General features: G+C 38.9%; 1 protein-coding gene across 1 annotated transcript in view; it reads left to right on the top strand.

Moving 5' to 3' along the window:
• Positions 1-19,529, top strand: part of ARMH3 (armadillo like helical domain containing 3) — a 561,581-nt gene that overhangs the window by 167,475 nt on the left and 374,577 nt on the right. The window contains exons 18-19 of the mRNA XM_053692489.1: positions 7,946-8,015; positions 15,286-15,346. Coding sequence (XP_053548464.1) covers positions 7,946-8,015; positions 15,286-15,346 — 131 coding nt within the window. The remainder of the gene's footprint in view (positions 1-7,945; positions 8,016-15,285; positions 15,347-19,529) is intronic.

The raw sequence follows: 19,529 nt of genomic DNA, 5'->3' as shown, positions 1-19,529 counted from the left end.
TAAGGGGTTAATCATCCATTTGCAAGTGGGTGCAATGCTCTGTTACCTTATTACATGTACTGTAAAATTTCGTTTGTTTTACTGCCTTTTTTTTTTTTCACTGTTTTTCAAATTTTGACAAAATTTGTTTCTCTTAAGGGCACAGTAACGTTTTATATATTTGCTTGTTAACTTGATTTAAAGTGTTTTCCAAGCTTACTAGTCTCATTATTAGTCTGTTCTAACATGTCTAACATAGAGGAAGCTCTGTGTTCATTATGTTTTAAAGCCATGGTGGAACCCCATCTTAGAATGTGTACCAGATGTACTGATTTCATGTTAAACAATAAAGATCATTTTTTGTCTTTAAAAACATTATCACCAGAGGATTCTGTCGTGGGGGTAGTTATGCCGACTAACTCTCCCCACGTGTCAGCCCTTTTGACTCCCGCTTTAGGGACTCACGCTCAAATGGCGCCAAGTACATCAAGGGCACCCATAGCGTTTCTTTTACCAGGGGATTCTGTCGAGGGGAAAGTTATGCCGACTAACTCTCCCCACGTGTCAGACCCTTCGACTCCCGCTTCAGGGACTCACGCTCAAATGGCGCCAAGTACATCAAGGGCGCCCATAGCGTTTATTTTACAAGACATGGCAAAGGTGGTGAATAATATTCTGGCAGCAGTATTAGTCAGACTACCTGAAATTAAAGGAAAGCAGTTAGCTCTGGGGGTAGATACAGAGCATACAGACGCTTTAAGAACCATGTATGATACTACCTCACAATATGCTTAGTCTGTGGGTGATTTTTTTTGACTCAGGGAAGATGATTTAACCTGATTCTGATATTTCTACATTTAAAATTTATGCTTGAGAACCTCCACTTGTTGCTCAGGGAGGCTTTGGCTGCTCTGAATGAATGTGTACAATCGCAGGGCCAGAGAAATTGTGTAGACTGGATAAATAATATGCAGTGCCGGTGTGTACTGATGTTTTTCCAATACCTAAAGAGGTTTACTAAAATTTTTTTTTAATAAGGAATGGGATAGACCAGGTGTGCCGTTCTCTTCCCCTCCTATTTTTTAGAAGAATGTTTTCTAATAGTTACCACCACACGGGACTTCTGGCAGACAGTTCCTAAGGTGGAGAGAAGAGTTTCTACTCTAGCTAAGCGTACCACTACCTCTGACGAGGACAGTTGTGCTTTTTAGATCCAATGGATAAAAAATGTTTATTCAACAGGGTTTTATCCTGCAGCCCCTTGCATACATTGCTTCTGTCACTGCTGCTGCGGCGTTCTGGGTTGAGTCTCTTGATGAGGCTTTACAGTTAAGCGACTCCATTGGATGAATATATTTGACAAGCTTATGCTAGCCAATTCCTTTGTTTTCTGATGCCTTGTTCATTTGACTAGACTAACGGCTAAGAATTCTGTTTTTTACTATACTGGCGCGCAGAGCGCTATGGCTTATATCATGGTCAGCTGTCGTGACTTTAATAAATAAGCTACTTAACTTCCCTTCAAGGGGCAGACCCTATTCGGGCCTGGTTTGAAGGAGATTATTGCTTATATCACTGGAGGAAAAGGTCATGCCCTTCCTCAGGATAGGTCCAAATCAAGGGCCAAAAAAAAAAAAAAAAAAAAAAAAAAAGTCTAATTTTCGTGCCTTTTAAAAACTTCAGGGCAGGTGTGGCATCCTCTTCCTCTAAGGCAAAACAAGAGGGAATTTTTGCTCAGTCCAAGGCGGTCTGGAGACAATCGGACCTGGAACAAAGATAAGCAGGCCAAGGAGCCTGCTGCTGCCTCTAAGGCAGCATGAAGGAACGGACCCCTATCCGGTAACGGATCCTATAGGGGGCAGACTTTCATTCTTCGCCCAGGCGTGGGCAAGAGATGCCCAGGATCCCTAGGCATTGGAATTTATATCCCAGAGATATCTTCTGGATTTCAAAGATTCCCCCCCAAAAAAAGGGGAGATTTCGCCTTTCACAATTATCTGCAAACCAGATAAAGAAGGAGGCATTCTTACATTGTGTACGAGATCCATCCAGTTCCAAGAGAGGAACAGGGACAGAGTTTTTACTCAAATCTGTTTGTGGTTCCCAAGGAGAGGGAACCTTCAGACCTATTTTGAATCTAAAGATCTTAAACAAATTCCTCAGAATTCCGTCATTTAAGATGGAAACTATTCGTACCATCTTAACTATGATCCAGGAGAGTCAATAGAGGACTACAATGGATTTGAAGGATGCTTATCCTCACATTGTGATGCATAAAGATCACCATCGTTTTTCAGTTTTGCCTTTCTAGACAGGCATTACCAGTTTATAGCTCTTTCCTTTGGGATATCTACAGCCCCAAGAATCTTTATGGAGGTTCTGGGGTCGCTTTGGCGGTCCTTAGACCGCGGAGCATAGAAGTGGCCCCTTATTTAGACGACATCCTGATACAGGCGTCAAACATCCAAATTGCCCAGTCTCATACGGACGTAGTACTGGCATTTCTGAGATCACATGGGTGGAAAGTGAACAAGGAAAGAGTTCTCTATCCCCAATCTCAAGGGTTTCCCTCCTAGGGACTCTGATAGATTCTGTAGAAATGAAAATTTACCTGACGGAGTCCAAGTTGTCAAAGTTTCTAAATTTCTGCCGTGTTTTTTCATCCCATCCGCGCCCTTCGGTGGCTCAGTACATGAATGAAATCGGCTTAATGGTAGCGGCAAGGGACATAGTACCGTTTGCACGTCTACATTTCAGACCGCTGCAACTATGCATGCTCAGTCAGAGGAACGGGGATTACACAGATTTGTCCCCCTGTTAAACCTGGACCAAGAGACCAGAGATTCTCTTCTCTGGTGACTATGTCGGGTCCATCTGTCCAAGGGTATGACCTTCCGCAGGTCAGATGGGACAATTGTTACAATAGATGCCAGCCTTTTAGGTTGGGATGCAGTCTGGAACTCCCTGAAGGCTCAGGGATAGTGGACTTAGGAGGAGACCCTCCTTCTAATAAATATTCTGGAACTGGGAGTGATATTCCATGCTCTTCAGACTTGGCCTCAGTTAGCAACTCTGAGGTACATCATACTCAGTCGGACAATATACACGACTGTGGCTTACATCAGCCATCAAGGGGGAACAGAAGTTCCCTAGCGATGTTAGAAGTCTTACAATAATTCACTGGACAGAGACTCACTCTTGTCTATCAGCTATCCATATCCCAGGTGTTGAGAACTGGGAGGTGGATTTTCTAAGTCGTCAGACTTTTCTTCCGGGGGAGTGGGATTTCCTCCGGAGGTCAAGACCAAGCAGGAGAGGGCTTTGGTGTTTTTGACAGCGCCTGCGTAGCCACGCAGGACCTGGTATGCAGATCTGGTGGACATGTCATCCTTTCCATCACGGTCTCTGCTTCTGAGATAGGTCCCTCTACCTCAGGGTCCTTTCAACCATCTAAATAGAATCAATCTGAGATGGACTGCCTGGAGACTGAACGCTTGATGTTATCAAAGCATGGCTTCTCCGAGTCAGTCATTGATACCTTAATACAGACATGAAAGCCTGTCTCTAGGAAAATTGAACATAGATATGGTGTAAATATCTGATTGTTATGAATCCAAGGGTTACTCATGGAGTAAAGTCTGGATTCCCAGGATATTATCTTTTCTCCAAGATGTTTTTGAGAAAAGGGTTGTCAGCTAATTCCTTAAAAGGGGACAGATTTTTACTCTGTCTATTTTTTTGCACAAGCGTCTGGCAGGTATTCTAGACGTTCAGGCATTTGGTCAGGCTTTGGTTAGATCCAAGCCTGTGTTTAAAACTGTTGCTCCGCCATGGAGCTTTAACCTGATTCTTAAGGTTCTTCAAGAAGTTCCGTTTGAACCTTTTTTGTTCCATAGATATCAATCTTTATCTTGGAAAGTTCTTTTTGGGTAGCTAATTCCTCGACTCGTAGAGTCTCCAAGTTATCTGTGTTACAATGTGATTCTCCTTATCTGGTCCTTCGTACGGATAAGGTAGTCCTGCGTACCAACCTGGGTTTTTTTCCTAAGGTGGTATCTAACAAGTACATCACTCAAGAGATAGTTGTTCCATGCTTGTATCCTAATCCTTCCTCAAAGAAGGAACGTCTATTACACAATATTGGACGTGGTTTGTGCTTTAAAGTTTTACTTACAAGCTACTACAGTTTTCATCAAACGTTCACCTTGTTTGTTGTCTATTCTGGACAGAGGAGAGGTCAAAAGACTTCAGCAGCCTCTCTGTCTTTTTGGTTAAAAAGCATAATTCATTTTGCTTATGAGACTGCTGGACAGCAGCCTCCTGAAGGGATTACAGCTCATTCTACTAGAGCTGTGGTTTTTACTTGGGCCTTTTTTAAATGTGGCTTCTGTTGAACAGATTTACAAGACGGAGTCTTGGTCTGCGCTTCATACTTTTCAAATTTAACAAATTTGATACCTTGCTTCTTCGGAGGCTATTTTTGGGAGAAAGGGTTTTTTACAGGCAGTGGTAACTTCCGTTTAAGTACCTGCCTTGTCCCTCCCATCATCCGTGTACTTTAGCTTTGGTATTGGTATTCCATAAGTAATGGATGATCCGTGGACTGGATACACTTAACAAGAGAAAACATAATTTATGCTTACCTGATAAATTTATTTCTCTTGTAGTGTATCCAGTCCACGGCCCGCCCTGTCACTTTAAGGCAGGTAATTTTTTCATTTGAACTACAGTCACCACTGCACCCTATGGTTTTTCCTTTCTCTGCATGTTTTCGGTCGAATGACTGAATATGGCAGTTAGGGGAGGAGCTATATAGCAGCTTTGCTGTGGGTGGACTCTTGCAGCTTCCTGTTGGGAAGGAGAATATATTCCATAAGTAATGGATGATCCGTGGACTGGATACACTACAAGAGAAATAAATTTATCAGGTAAGCATAAATTATGTTTTTTCTTTTGTTCCGTTTTAGATAACTTATCTTTTTTGTCACCCAACAGTGATCTTCTATCACAATCTAGCCCTATTTGTTTCAATTCTTCAATTAGAGCTTCCTTATAACCTTTTTGTATATCTGCCTCATGTATATAATCATCCTGTTTGGTGCAGTTTCTACGTATGCGCCTAAATTGGCCTCCTGGAATATTATTTTTTCCATGCTGGCAAATGGCTGCTGGAGGCATGAAGGAAACCATTTTTATCAGTTGATTTCCTAAAAATTTTGTAGCTACCTTATTCGATTCATCTACATATAGTATTAGATATAAAAATTCTATTTCACTAACCAAGATATTACTTGTAAATTGAAGGTTATATACATTATTATTTATATATTTTATGAAGGCTTCTGCTTCATTTTGAGTGCCTTTCCAAATAATAATAATATTGTCGATATATATATATATATATAGTATCGATGTACAGTATATTAGACTTAAATTGATGGTCACTCCAAATCATCGCATTTTCAAAATAACCCATATAAATATTTGCATAAGAGAGGGCCATGTTGAATTTGTTTGTAACACTTCCCCTCAAATGCAAAATAATTATGGGTTTATATATATAATATGCTCCTGGCAAGGAAATCAACATGTATATCAGGAATATTCCAAGTAGTACATAACGTTTTAAATGCTTCTACACCTTGTTCATGGGGGATCTTAGTATATAATGAAGAGACATTGCATGATATCCATAAATAGTCTTGCTGCCATTCTAATCCTTCAAATAATTTGATTGTGTGGGTTGTAGCCTTGAGGTAAGATTTTACGCTTTTGGCCATGGGCTGGAGATACCAATCTACATATATAGACAAATTTCTACTAACTGAACCAATCCCTGAAACGATTGGTCGCCCAGGTGGGTTTTTACAATCTTTATGGATTTTAGGGATATGGTAAAAAATGGGAATATTAGGATTAGGTCTATATATAAAATTGAATTCCTCATTATCTATAATATTATTTTCCTTAGCTTCTGTTAATAATGCATGCAATTCTTTCTTAAATTTCTCTGTAGGATTTAGTTTCAGAATAGAATATACTTTATGATCCCCTAATAATACAAAAGATTCCTTTAAATAGTTGCATCTATTTTGTACTACGACCCCTCCCCCCTTATCAGCCTGGCGTATGACAATCGTTTTATCTAGGGTTAATTCCTGTAATACCTTCCTTTCCAAGAAACTTAAATTATCATTATACTTATTAACAAATTTTTTCTGTTGTTTTTCAAAAAAGGAATTGAGGTACTCAGTGACTAATCTATTATAGGTATATATATATTCCCCCTGTGCATGGAGTGGATAGAACGTGGACTGAGGTTTTAATCCACTATGTCTATTTTCATTGTCTGTATCGTATACACTCAAATCCAACAAATCACTTTCTTTAATATCTGGAAGACTATAATCATCTCTATAGTTATCTTTTTCCAACTGTTTGAGACTTTTAATCGCTATAATATCATCTACATTCAAACTATAACAGCATTTATCTTCTCTAGGTTGCTATTATATTCCTTAACATAATACCTTTTAAGGGTAAGTTTTCTAATGAATTTTTGTAAATCGATATATGTATCAAACTTACTTGGAGCTTTTTTAGGGGCAAATTTCAATCCCTTAGCCAATAAACTAACTTCCTCATCCTTAAGAACTCTATCTGATAGATTAAAAATGTCATTCTTAGCTGTTTCTAGTTCCATCTTCTTTGTTTCTCCCTGAGTTTGATGCCTCCTCTACAACCTCGCTTTGTTCCCACCCTCATTTTACAACTCTTTGATTTTGATTCTCCCACCAGCTCTGTTCTGATGGTTTCACATGTATATTCTGTGAATGCGGTGGCGGTCTGGGCTGAACATTCTTACTTAAAGGACCAAATCTATTACTATTAGCAGGTGGAGCATTGATATAATTACTCCCTTGTTTAGGTATATTTCCATCCTTACTAGTAATGACTTTGGATTCCTTTTGAGAATTACTGCTCATTTTACCTGATCTGTGTTTACTTCTTGGGCTTTCAGGAATAATGCATCTGTGGAACAGAATTGCAGGGCGGTCACTTGCTCATCCTTACACACTTTCTCCAAATTTTACCAATTTGATGTGTTTGCCTCTTCTGAGGCATCCTTTGGGAGAAGATTTTTGTAGGCCGTGATACCTGGTAAATAAGTGCCTGCCTTCCTTTTCCCACCCTAATTTCCATGGACTTCTCAGCTTGGGTATGCGTTCCACAACCATTAGAAAGAAAACATAATTTATGCTTTCCTGATACATTTCTTTCTTGTTTGTTAAAGTCCACAAACCCGCTCGGAATTTGTCTCATTGGCGTCAGTTATAGTTGCACCTCTTTACCACAGTTATCCCTTTCCTTTTATACCTTCTCTCTTGACCGGAGTATACGAACTACTGGGAGAGAGAGGGAAGTGGTAGGGATACTTAAAGCTCTGGTTGGGGTGTCTTTGCCACCTCCTGGTGGCCAGGTAAAGTAATTCCCAAGACTAAGGTTGTGGACTCTCGCAACCAAAAAAAAAAGAAATACATTTATCAGGTAAGCATAAATTATGTTTTCTAATCACTTGTCTTGGATTTGCTATGCCAATATCTCTTTAATAATCTTTTTTTTCTCAATAAATCCTATGTCTTCAATATATTAATAAACCATATTAAACATTTTATGTGACCAATGAACATCATGCCTTTGTTGTTATATGTAGAGGTGCATTAAACATGGGTAAAACATTTCTATTATATCCATGCGAACGATATGCTGAAAATAAAGCATCAAATAAAACCATGGATACTGATTAGACACTGCAACATTTATGCTTGGATTCATTTTATATGTATGAATAAGGACCACCGTTAAAGGCTCTTTCTAAAAATGTTAAATGTAGAGCAACTGAGATAAATGACGTAGATCTTTTAGTATCATTAACTGTATCTTATTTAATTGCAAATTTCTGCAGCCAATGAGACATAGGAAAAAAGGAGCTGATAAAAACCTACCTTGCCGCCCCCTGGTGTGCGCCGTGTTAGGTAAGTTATTTTGTGATGTAATTTACATAACTTACGGATGTTTTTTTTTCTTTGGAGAATACTGATATATAATTTTATTTATGGAAAGATACAGAACAGTGAAGGTAAACTTTGCCTCCATAAAAATCTAAACTATTTTGGATAATTTTAATTTTTTCTTTCATGATTCAGGAAGAGCATGCAATTTTAAATATCTCTTGATATCCTTTGTTGAAAAGCATATCTAAATAGACTGATAGAGGCCTTATGTTATTGGTCCACCCATGTGCATTGCTATTTCTTCAACATAGGATACCTAAAGAATAAAGCAAATTAGATAATTAAAGTAAATTGGAATGTAGTTTAAAATAGTGTGCTCTATCTGAATCATGAAAGAAACATTTTTTATTTAGCTTTAAAGGGACATAAAACAAGTTGGGAAAGAGACAAAATATAATAAGATGTATTTTAATTACTTTACCTGCAAATGTATACTGCAAGTGCCTCGCCATTAACCCTTTCTCCAACATTGGTGTGTCCGGTCCACGGCGTCATCCTTACTTGTGGGATATTCTCTTCCCCAACAGGAAATGGCAAAGAGTCCCAGCAAAGCTGGTCACATGATCCCTCCTAGGCTCCGCCCACCCCAGTCATTCTCTTTGCCGTTGCACAGGCAACATCTCCACGGAGATGGTTAAGAGTTTTTTGTAGTTTTATTCTTCTATCAAGTGTTTGTTATTTTAAAATAGTGCTGGTATGTACTATTTACTCTGAAACAGAAAAGGATGAAGATTTCTGTTTGTAAGAGGAAGATGATTTTTAGCAGACAGTAACTAAAATCGATTGCTGTTTCCACACAGGACTGTTGAGATGAAGTAACTTCAGTTGGGGGAAACAGTTAGCAGTCTTTTCTGCTTAAGGTATGACTAGCCATATTTCTAACAAGACCATGTAATGCTGGAAGGCTGTCATTTCCCCTCATGGGGACCGGTAAGCCATTTTCTTAGTTAAACATAAAAGAATAAAGGGCTTCAAAAAGGGCTTAAAAACTGGTAGACATTTTTCTGGGCTAAAACAATTGCTTTACTAGGCATATTATGCAGATTCTAACTAATTATTGGTATTATAAATCTTGGGGAACGTTTAGAAAAACGGCAGGCACTGTGTTGGACACCTTTTTCAGATGGGGGCCTTTCTAGTTATAGACAGAGCCTCATTCTGGGACTGTATAGGGGTTAAATGTAAAAACGGCTCCGGTTCCGTTAATTTAAGGGTTAAAGCTTTGAAATTTGGTGTGCAATACTTTTAATGCTTTAAGACACTGTGGTGAAATTTTGGTGAATTTTGAACAATTCCTTCATACTTTTTCACATATTCAGTAATAAAGTGTTTTCAGTTTGAAATTTAAAGTGACAGTAACTGTTTTATTTTAAAACGTTTTTTGTGCTTTGTTGACAAGTTTAAGCCTGTTTAACATGTCTGTACCATCAGATAAGCTATGTTCTATATGTATGAAAGCCAATGTGTCTCCCCATTTAAATTTATGTGATAATTGTGCCATAGTGTCCAAACAAAGTAAGGACAGTAATGCAACAGATAATGATATTGCCCAAGATGATTCCTCAAATGAGGGGAGTAAACATGATACTACATCATCCCCTACTGTGTCTACACCAGTTATGCCCACACAGGAGGCCCCTAGTACATCTAGTGCGCCAATGCTTATTACCATGCAACAATTAACGGCTGTAATGGATAACTCCATAGCAAATCTTTTATCCAAAATGCCTACTTATCAGAGAAAGCACGATTGCTCTGTTTTAAACACTGAAGAGCAAGAGGACGCTGATGATAACTGTTCTGACATACCCTCACACCAATCTCAAGGGGCCATGAGGGAGGTTTTGTCTGATGGAGAAATTTCAGATTCAGGAAAAATTTCTCATCAAGCTGAACCTGATGTTGTGACATTTAAATTTAAATTAGAACATCTCCGCGCACTGCTTAAGGAGGTGTTATCTACTCTGGATGATTGTGACAATTTGGTCATTCCAGAGAAATTATGTAAGATGGACAAGTTCCTAGAGGTTCCGGTGCCCCCCGACGCTTTTCCTATACCCAAGCGGGTGGCGGACATAGTAAATAAAGAGTGGGAAAGGCCCGGCATACCTTTTGTTCCCCCCCCTATATTTAAGAAATTATTTCCTATAGTCGACCCCAGAAAGGACTTATGGCAGACAGTCCCCAAGGTCGAGGGGGCGGTTTCTACTCTAAACAAACGCACTACTATTCCTATCGAAGATAGTTGTGCTTTCAAAGATCCTATGGATAAGAAATTAGAGGGTTTGCTTAAAAAGATTTTTGTACAGCAAGGTTACCTTCTACAACCAATTTCATGCATTGTTCCTGTCACTACGGCAGCGTGTTTCTGGTTCGAGGAACTAGAAAAATCGCTCAGTAAAGAATCTTCGTATGAGGAGGTTATGGACAGAGTTCAAGCACTTAAATTGGCTAACTCTTTTGTTTTAGATGCCGCTTTGCAATTAGCTAGATTAGCGGCGAAAAATTCAGGGTTTGCTGTCGTGGCGCGCAGAGTGCTTTGGCTAAAGTCTTGGTCAGCGGATGTGTCTTCCAAGACAAAATTGCTTAACATTCCTTTCAAAGGTAAAACATTATTTGGACCTGATTTGAAAGAGATTATTTCAGACATCACTGGGGGAAAGGGCCACGCCCTCCCACAGGATAGGTCTTTTAAGGCTAATAATAAGCCTAATTTTTGTCCCTTTCGCAGAAACGGACCAGTCTCTAATTCTGTATCCTCTAAGCAAGAGGGTAATACTTCACAACCCAAACCAGCCTGGAAACCAATGCAAGGCTGGAACAAGGGTAAGCAGGCCAAGAAGCCTACCACTGCTACCAAAACAGCATGAAGGGATAGCCCCCGATCCGGGACCGGATCTAGTGGGGGGCAGACTTTCTCTCTTTGCTCAGGCTTGGGCAAGAGATGTTCAGGATCCTTGGGCGCTAGAAATAGTTTCTCAAGGTTATCTCCTGGAATTCAAGGAACTACCCCCAAGGGGAAGGTTCCACAGGTCTCAATTATCTTCAAACCAAATAAAGAGACAGGCATTCTTACATTGTGTAGAAGACCTGTTAAAGATGGGAGTGATACATCCAGTTCCAATAAGAGAACAAGGAATGGGATTTTATTCCAATCTGTTCATAGTTCCCAAAAAAGAGGGAACATTCAGACCAATTTTGGATCTAAAGATCCTAAACAAATTTCTCAGGGTACCATCGTTCAAAATGGAAACTATTCGAACGATCCTACCTACTATCCAGGAAAATCAATTTATGACTACCGTGGATTTAAAGGATGCGTACCTACATATTCCTATCCACAAGGAACATCATCAGTTCCTAAGGTTCGCTTTTCTGGACAAGCATTACCAGTTTATGGCACTTCCATTTGGATTAGCCACTGCTCCAAGGATTTTCACAAAGGTACTAGGGTCCCTTCTAGCGGTTCTAAGACCAAGGGGCATTGCAGTAGTACCTTACTTGGACGACATCCTGATTCAAGCGTCGTCCCTGTCAAAAGCAAAGGCTCATACGGACATCGTCCTAGCCTTTCTCAGATCTCACGGATGGAAGGTGAACAAAGAAAAAAGTTCTCTGTCCCCGTCAACAAGAGTTCCCTTCTTGGGAACAATAATAGATTCCTTAGAAATGAGGATTTTTCTGACAGAGGTCAGAAAATCAAAACTTCTAAGCTCTTGTCAAGTACTTCATTCTGTTCCTCGTCCTTCCATAGCGCAGTGCATGGAAGTAATAGGATTGATGGTTGCAACAATGGACATAGTTCCTTTTGCACGAATTCATCTAAGACCATTACAACTGTGCATGCTCAGACAGTGGAATGGGGATTATACAGACTTGTCTCCGACGATTCAAGTAGATCAAAAGACCAGAGATTCACTCCGTTGGTGGCTGACCCTGGACAATCTGTCACAGGGAATGAGCTTCCGCAGACCAGAGTGGGTCATTGTCACGACCGACGCCAGCCTAGTGGGCTGGGGCGCTGTCTGGGAATCCCTGAAAGCTCAGGGTCTATGGTCTCGGGAAGAGTCTCTTCTCCCGATAAACATTCTGGAACTGAGAGCGATATTCAATGCTCTCAGAGCTTGGCCTCAACTAGCAAAGGCCAAATTCATAAGGTTTCAGTCATGCAACATGACGACCGTTGCATATATCAATCATCAGGGGGGAACAAGGACTTCCCTGGCGATGAAAGAAGTGACCAAGATAATTCAATGGGTGGAGGATCACTCCTGCCACTTGTCTGCGATCCACATCCCAGGAGTGGAAAATTGGGAAGCGGATTTTCTGAGTCGTCAGACATTCCATCCGGGGGAGTGGGAACTCCATCCGGAAATCTTTGCCCAAATAACTCAATTATGGGGCATTCCAGACATGGATCTGATGGCGTCTCGTCAGAACTTCAAGGTTCCTTGCTACGGGTCCAGATCCAGGGATCCCAAGGCGACCCTAGTAGATGCACTAGTAGCACCTTGGACCTTCAACCTAGCTTATGTATTCCCACCGTTTCCTCTCATCCCCAGGCTGGTAGCCAGGATCAATCAGGAGAGGGCCTCGGTGATCTTGATAGCTCCTGCGTGGCCACGCAGGACTTGGTATGCAGACCTGGTGAATATGTCATCGGCCCCACCATGGAAGCTACCTTTGAGACAGGACCTTCTTGTTCAGGGTCCATTCGAACATCCGAATCTGGTTTCCCTCCAACTGACGGCTTGGAGATTGAACGCTTGATTTTATCAAAGCGTGGGTTTTCAGATTCTGTAATAGATACTCTGATTCAGACTAGAAAGCCTGTAACTAGAAAAATTTACCATAAAATATGGAAAAAATATATCTGTTGGTGTGAATCTAAAGGATTCCCATGGAACAAGATAAAAATTCCTAAGATTCTATCCTTTCTACAAGAAGGTTTGGAGAAAGGATTATCTGCAAGTTCTCTGAAGGGACAGATCTATGCTTTATCTGTTTTACTTCACAAAAGACTGGCAGCTGTGCCAGATGTTCAAGCATTTGTTCAGGCTCTGGTTAGGATCAAGCCTGTTTACAGACCTTTGACTCCTCCCTGGAGTCTAAATCTAGTTCTTTCAGTTCTTCAAGGGGTTCCGTTTGAACCCTTACATTCCGTAGATATTAAGTTATTATCTTGGAAAGTTTTGTTTTTGGTTGCAATTTCTTCTGCTAGAAGAGTTTCAGAGTTATCTGCTCTGCAGTGTTCTCCGCCCTATCTGGTGTTCCATGCAGATAAGGTGGTTTTGCGTACTAAGCCTGGTTTTCTTCCGAAAGTTGTTTCCAACAAAAATATTAACCAGGAGATAGTTGTACCTTCTTTGTGTCCGAATCCAGTTTCAAAGAAGGAACGTTTGTTACACAATTTGGACGTAGTCCGTGCTCTAAAATTCTATTTAGAGGCTACTAAAGATTTCAGACAAACATCTTCCTTGTTTGTTGTTTATTCTGGTAAAAGGAGAGGTCAAAAAGCGACTTCTACCTCTCTTTCCTTTTGGCTTAAAAGCATTATCCGATTGGCTTATGAGACTGCCGGACGGCAGCCTCCTGAAAGAATCACAGCTCACTCCACTAGGGCTGTGGCTTCCACATGGGCCTTCAAGAACGAGGCTTCTGTTGACCAGATATGTAAGGCAGCGACTTGGTCTTCACTGCACACTTTTGCCAAATTTTACAAATTTGATACTTTTGCTTCTTCGGAGGCTATTTTTGGGAGAGAGGTTTTGCAAGCCGTGGTGCCTTCCATTTAGGTGACCTGATTTGCTCCCTCCCTTCATCCGTGTCCTAAAGCTTTGGTATTGGTTCCCACAAGTAAGGATGACGCCGTGGACCGGACACACCAATGTTGGAGAAAACAGAATTTATGCTTACCTGATAAATTACTTTCTCCAACGGTGTGTCCGGTCCACGGCCCGCCCTGGTTTTTTAATCAGGTCTGATGAATTATTTTCTCTAACTACCACGGTATCATATGGTTTCTCCTATATATATTTCCTCCTGTCCGTCGGTCGAATGACTGGGGTGGGCGGAGCCTAGGAGGGATCATGTGACCAGCTTTGCTGGGACTCTTTGCCATTTCCTGTTGGGGAAGAGAATATCCCACAAGTAAGGATGACGCCGTGGACCGGACACACCGTTGGAGAAAGTAATTTATCAGGTAAGCATAAATTCTGTTTTTTTTAAGTTTCCAAATTGTAAAGCTCTAACTCCCCCCACACATTTCCTTATATGGCTGTATTTATATCTATTGTTGTTTTGGTAGAATACAAATGTGCACAGTGATTATCTGCTGGAGCATGCATAGAAGCTGTGAACTCAGTTGAAATACAATGCCTGTGTCTAAACACTGATAAGAGGGGTGGAGCACAATGCTACAGACAACTTGGCTATATAAGTATTTTTGCTTATTTTTGAAAATGATTTTAAATACCTGACAGCAGTTTTTAATTTTTTTTTAATGCAGGCTATTTTTTACTTAATTAGCCCTTTTAGGATATGCACAGATCTCAACCTGTTTTATGCCACTTTAAGAATAAAAGACAATAGGTAATCTGCATTCCTAACAAGCAATTATTGAACATTACAAGTAAAAATAAGATCATTTCCTATTTATCGACATACTGTATTGCTTATTCCATGCATATTTCTGAATAAAACTATATCAGTGTGTAGCTTTATCATAAATAAAGTATAGGTTGGCAAACAGGTTTCACACTTTTTTCACCTTCTGTGCTCAGTACGGAGTGAACAATTCATTCAGAGAAAATCAGTAGACTTAATACTCTGTATGGCTATTTTTAGCAGCTTCAGTTTCCATGGAGATTCTCACCCCCTTCCCTATTTTCCCATGAAAGCCCAGATTTTATAACTGCAATCCTGTCAAAAGATTGTCTTATTTATTTTACAATCAAGACGACAAAGCAAAGGGCATGACTATAACTATGAAACAAATATGAAATAAAAACAGTCACCCTTTGCCAGCTGCTTTTGTTATGAATCACAGGCTAATGGACTTATAACCTACCATGAGACTGGCCATTAATTATAATGTCTTTTAGATGTACATTTATACACACATTTATACAAGTAGTTAGCCTTTTGTTTTTAAAACAATTTATAGAGATAGTTAATGATTCAGATCAAACAGCTTTTGGAAAATTCCTCCATTTCTCTCTTTTTTTTCTAGACCTGATGGTTGAATTCATTGTGACTCATATGATGAAAGAGTTTCCTATGGACCTTTATGTGTAAGTGATCAGAAGAATGATATTCTAAAATGCAATCAGAATTCCTTTCTTTTTTATTGTCTTTATTGTCCGTAAACATTTAAACTAAAATGAAAGGGGGCATGAAACCTGCATCTTTTTCTTTCATGATTTAGATAGAGCACGTGGTTTGAATTTTTTTTCCAATTTGCTCGTATCTAATTTGTTTTGTTTTCTTGGTAGCTTTTGTTGAAAATGATACCTAGGTAGACTAAGGAGCTGTTTATTGGTGGCTGCACATATATGCCTCAAGTTATTGGCTCATCTGATATGTTCAGCTTGCTCCCAGTAGTGAATTGCTGCTTCTTCAACAAAGTATACCAAAAGAATGAAGCAAATTAGATAATAGATGCAAACTAGAAAGTTGTTTAAAATTGTATTCTCTATATAATTCATGAAAGAAAAAGTTTAGGTTTTATGTCCCTTTAAAGTGGTATGAAATGTTTATTTTATTCATTTATACACTTTTTAAAAAAAAAAACAGTTTGTGGCGTTATTAAATTTACTTTTTCTCCTTTGTTAACTATCATAACTATGTAGGTTCATGAATGTGTACTTTTGAACACTAGATGGTAACAGTGTTTGCAACAATTTATGACATTATTAGAGACCTTAAAAAACTGCTGCCATATAGTGCTCCAGACATGTGCACACTCCTGAGCCTACCTAGGTATGCCTTTCAACAGAGAATACCAAGAGAACAAAGTCATTTTTTATTTCTATACTCTATCCGAATTTTGGAAAAACAATGTTGAGTTTACAAATTAAGGCACACGGACTGATAAGAGCAACTTCCAAAGCCTAAAACAACAAACAGTACTTTATCTAAAATATGCAAATTAACATTCCTCTATTTGTGCCATTGGCAACATTTTTAACAAACTATTCTAGTATGGGAGTAGGAGGACCACACAGAAAGTGTTAACATTGCTATTAATTGAGATACTTTATTCCTTGGTGGGAGGGGAAATACTCCCAGCTGCTTTCCCCAGTGTGTGCAGAGGGCTCATAGCTTCATATAGACAGTGCATCTCTCCCCAAAGGCTCATAGCACATACACACACAGTATGGAGGAGGGAGCATGACCTCATGCAAAACTTCCTGCCTTCCAGGGATCTCACTCCCCAACACTGTACAATTCATTCCAGAAATGCAGTGGCACAATACTGATAGGGAAATGGTGAACTATAAAGTCCAGAATGCTATGTAACTCCCATAATACTGTGTTTCTTTCTCTAAAACTGAGCTACATTCAGAGAAATTAAAAGAAGAAATCAATATTTTAGAAGCCTTAAGGGCCACATATTGATTTATAGGTATTGAACAAATAATATTAAAGTGACCTTGCAGGATAACTGGAAAAAATAAGAATCACATCCCTAAGTCAAGGGTAAGGTTTATTAAAAATGGACAACACGTAGAAATCTACTCATAAAAGTGTGTATTAATAACGCCTCTTGTATACCTTCTGACTACAAATCCCAGAGTTCTTCTGTCGCTTGACATCACTTTTGGTTATGAATTGCCAGCGTAAACTCAATATCATCGATACTGGCACATCCATAGGGACTGCAGCACTCTGAGGATGGTCGGGAGATCTTGACTACCTCTATGCATTTCATCTGCTTTCTGCAGACTTTCTCAAGAGTACTCCTTGTTGCAAGGGATCTCATATTTTACTCTTCATAACTTCACCCCTTAAGATCTTAAAGGGTCAGTCAAGTAAAAAAAAACTTTCATGATTTAAATAGGGCATGTAATTTTAAACAACTTTCCAATTTACCTTTATCACCAATTTTGCTTTGTTCTCTTGGTGTTCTTAGTTGAAAGCTAAACCAAGGAGCTCATTTCTTTGACCTTGAAGGCCGCCTCTAATCTGAAATAATTTTGACAGTTTTTTACCACTAGAGGGCGTTAGTTCATGTTTTTCATATAGATAACATTGAGCTCACGCATGTGAAGCTCCTAGGAGTGAGCACTGATTGGCTAAAATGCAAGTCTGTAAAAAAAAAAAAAAACCTGAAGTAAGGGGGGCAGTTTGCAAAGGCATACATACAAGGTAATTACAGACATGTATTATAACTGTGTTGGTTATGCAAAACTGGGGAATGGGTAATAAAGGGATTATCTTTCTTTTTAAACAACAAAAATTCTGGTGTAGACTGTCCCTTTAAGGTGGTTGAATGCTCACTTTAAATTAATGACTTGATTCTATTAAGGTGGATCTTACTAATATACTCAATTGCAAACAAGTAAAGTCACACTATAAAAATAAAACAAAAATTGCTAAATAAAAAATGCAAAATAAAAAGAAACTTTGCACCAAAAATGTTTACAAATAAATACATTTTGAAAAGGTTTTTTTTACATAAACAAATGAGTACCATCAAAGGGACATGAAGCCTCACATTCTTTTATGATTCAATTGGAATCAATTTATTAATAATAGAGAATACAATTTTAAACAACTTTCCAAATTACTTCTATCATCTAATTTGCTTAATTCTCTTGGTATCCTTTGTTGAAGAAGCATCAATGCACTACTGGGACCTAGCTGAATATATTGGGTGAGCCAATAATATGAGACATATAAGTGCAGCCACCAATCAGCAGCTGCTGAGTTTACCAAGAGAACTAAACAAATTAGACAATAGAAGTAAATTGGAAAGTTGTTAAAAATCGCATGCTCTATTTGAACCATGAAAGAAAAAAAATGTGTTTCATGTCCCTTTTAAAAATAATAAAATTATATGGACTAGGGAGGATATCACTACTCTGAGAGATCTGAAACAACTAGATGGTGTTAGATTGCAAATAAGTGAGTCTAGTGAAAAGTCAGATTTAAATGCATTGGAAGACCAGCTTCTCGATATGAGTTTTTATGAGGACGGTCCATTCATTTCACAAGAAGCCATCTACTTTCCATCCCACCCATGTACAAGGGGAACATATTAACAATTTTAGCCAGTTGGTCAGTCAAGATATAAGCAAGATCAATAATAATCATTTTACGGGCAATGTGTATGAACTAAAAGCCCTACATAATTTATCAAAAGATACTAATGTGATTATTAGATCTGCAGATAAAGGCGGTGGAATCGTCCTTCAAAATAGGAATGATTATTTTTAGGAGGCCAAAATATATTAGGGGATAGAGATACATATATATTACTTAACAAAGATCCTACAAACGATTACAAAAGCAAATCAATTTTTAAGGAAAGTGAAAGATGGGAGAATTTTTGATTTGTATTAATTTAATTTCATTAGTATTCAAGATCTTAAGGAGTCTCCAGAAAGCAAATAAAATGCTTAGAGGAAGTCAAGATCTCCCAATCTTCCTGATAGTGTTGCAGTCACTGTTGATGTGACGGTATCAAGGTGATTGAGGAATGCAAGCTTTTGCTGGCAACTAGTAACAGAAAGTGGTGTCAAGCTACTGAAGGACTCTGGGATATGTAGTCAGAGTACAATAGGCATATTTACTACACACTTTTGTAAGTAGATTTTTATGTGTTGTCCATTTTTAATAAACTATAACCTTGATTTGTGGTTGCACTTCTCATTTTTTTCTATTTAATTTGTTGTGGGTGTGTTACTATGTGGGACCACTAGTATTTAAGATGCAGCACTGCTGAAAGAAGGGAGCTTGACACTAATTAGAAAGGAATAATTTTTAGGCGGATTACCCCAATCAAGTACATTTTAAACTTTTTACGTTTTCTCATTCCTTTGTGGGACTATTTGGTGAATTTATTAGTGGGACTGTTTGGTATATTGCAATAGCGCTGACACTTTGTTTCATTTTGTAATGTTGCAGGGTATCCTTTATCTGATATTATCCTTTTTAGAGGGCTAATTTGAGTTTGGCCACTAACCAGAAGTCTCCAAACCACATATTTAGTTCTGTTTTTTCCTGGGAGCACAAAAAGTGGCACACTTTCACAGTTCTAGTTTTTCCCTTGGGCCACAAAAATTAGTGCAGAGGGCCACACCATTTGGCCATCCCTGTTTTAGAAGAAACAAGGAGAAAATAAGTTTAATATTTAACTGCATTAATACCTGGGGTGCAAAGTTAGAAATAGAAGTGGTTTGTTAATTTTCCACTCAAGTGGAATCTTACTTGCAGTATAGAACTTTTTCACATTAGTTTTTGTATTGCTTC

Source organism: Bombina bombina, chromosome 9 (genome assembly GCF_027579735.1).
Source record: "Bombina bombina isolate aBomBom1 chromosome 9, aBomBom1.pri, whole genome shotgun sequence".
Classification (NCBI taxonomy): Eukaryota; Metazoa; Chordata; class Amphibia; order Anura; family Bombinatoridae; genus Bombina; species Bombina bombina.
This window is presented reverse-complemented; position numbering and strand designations above follow the sequence as displayed.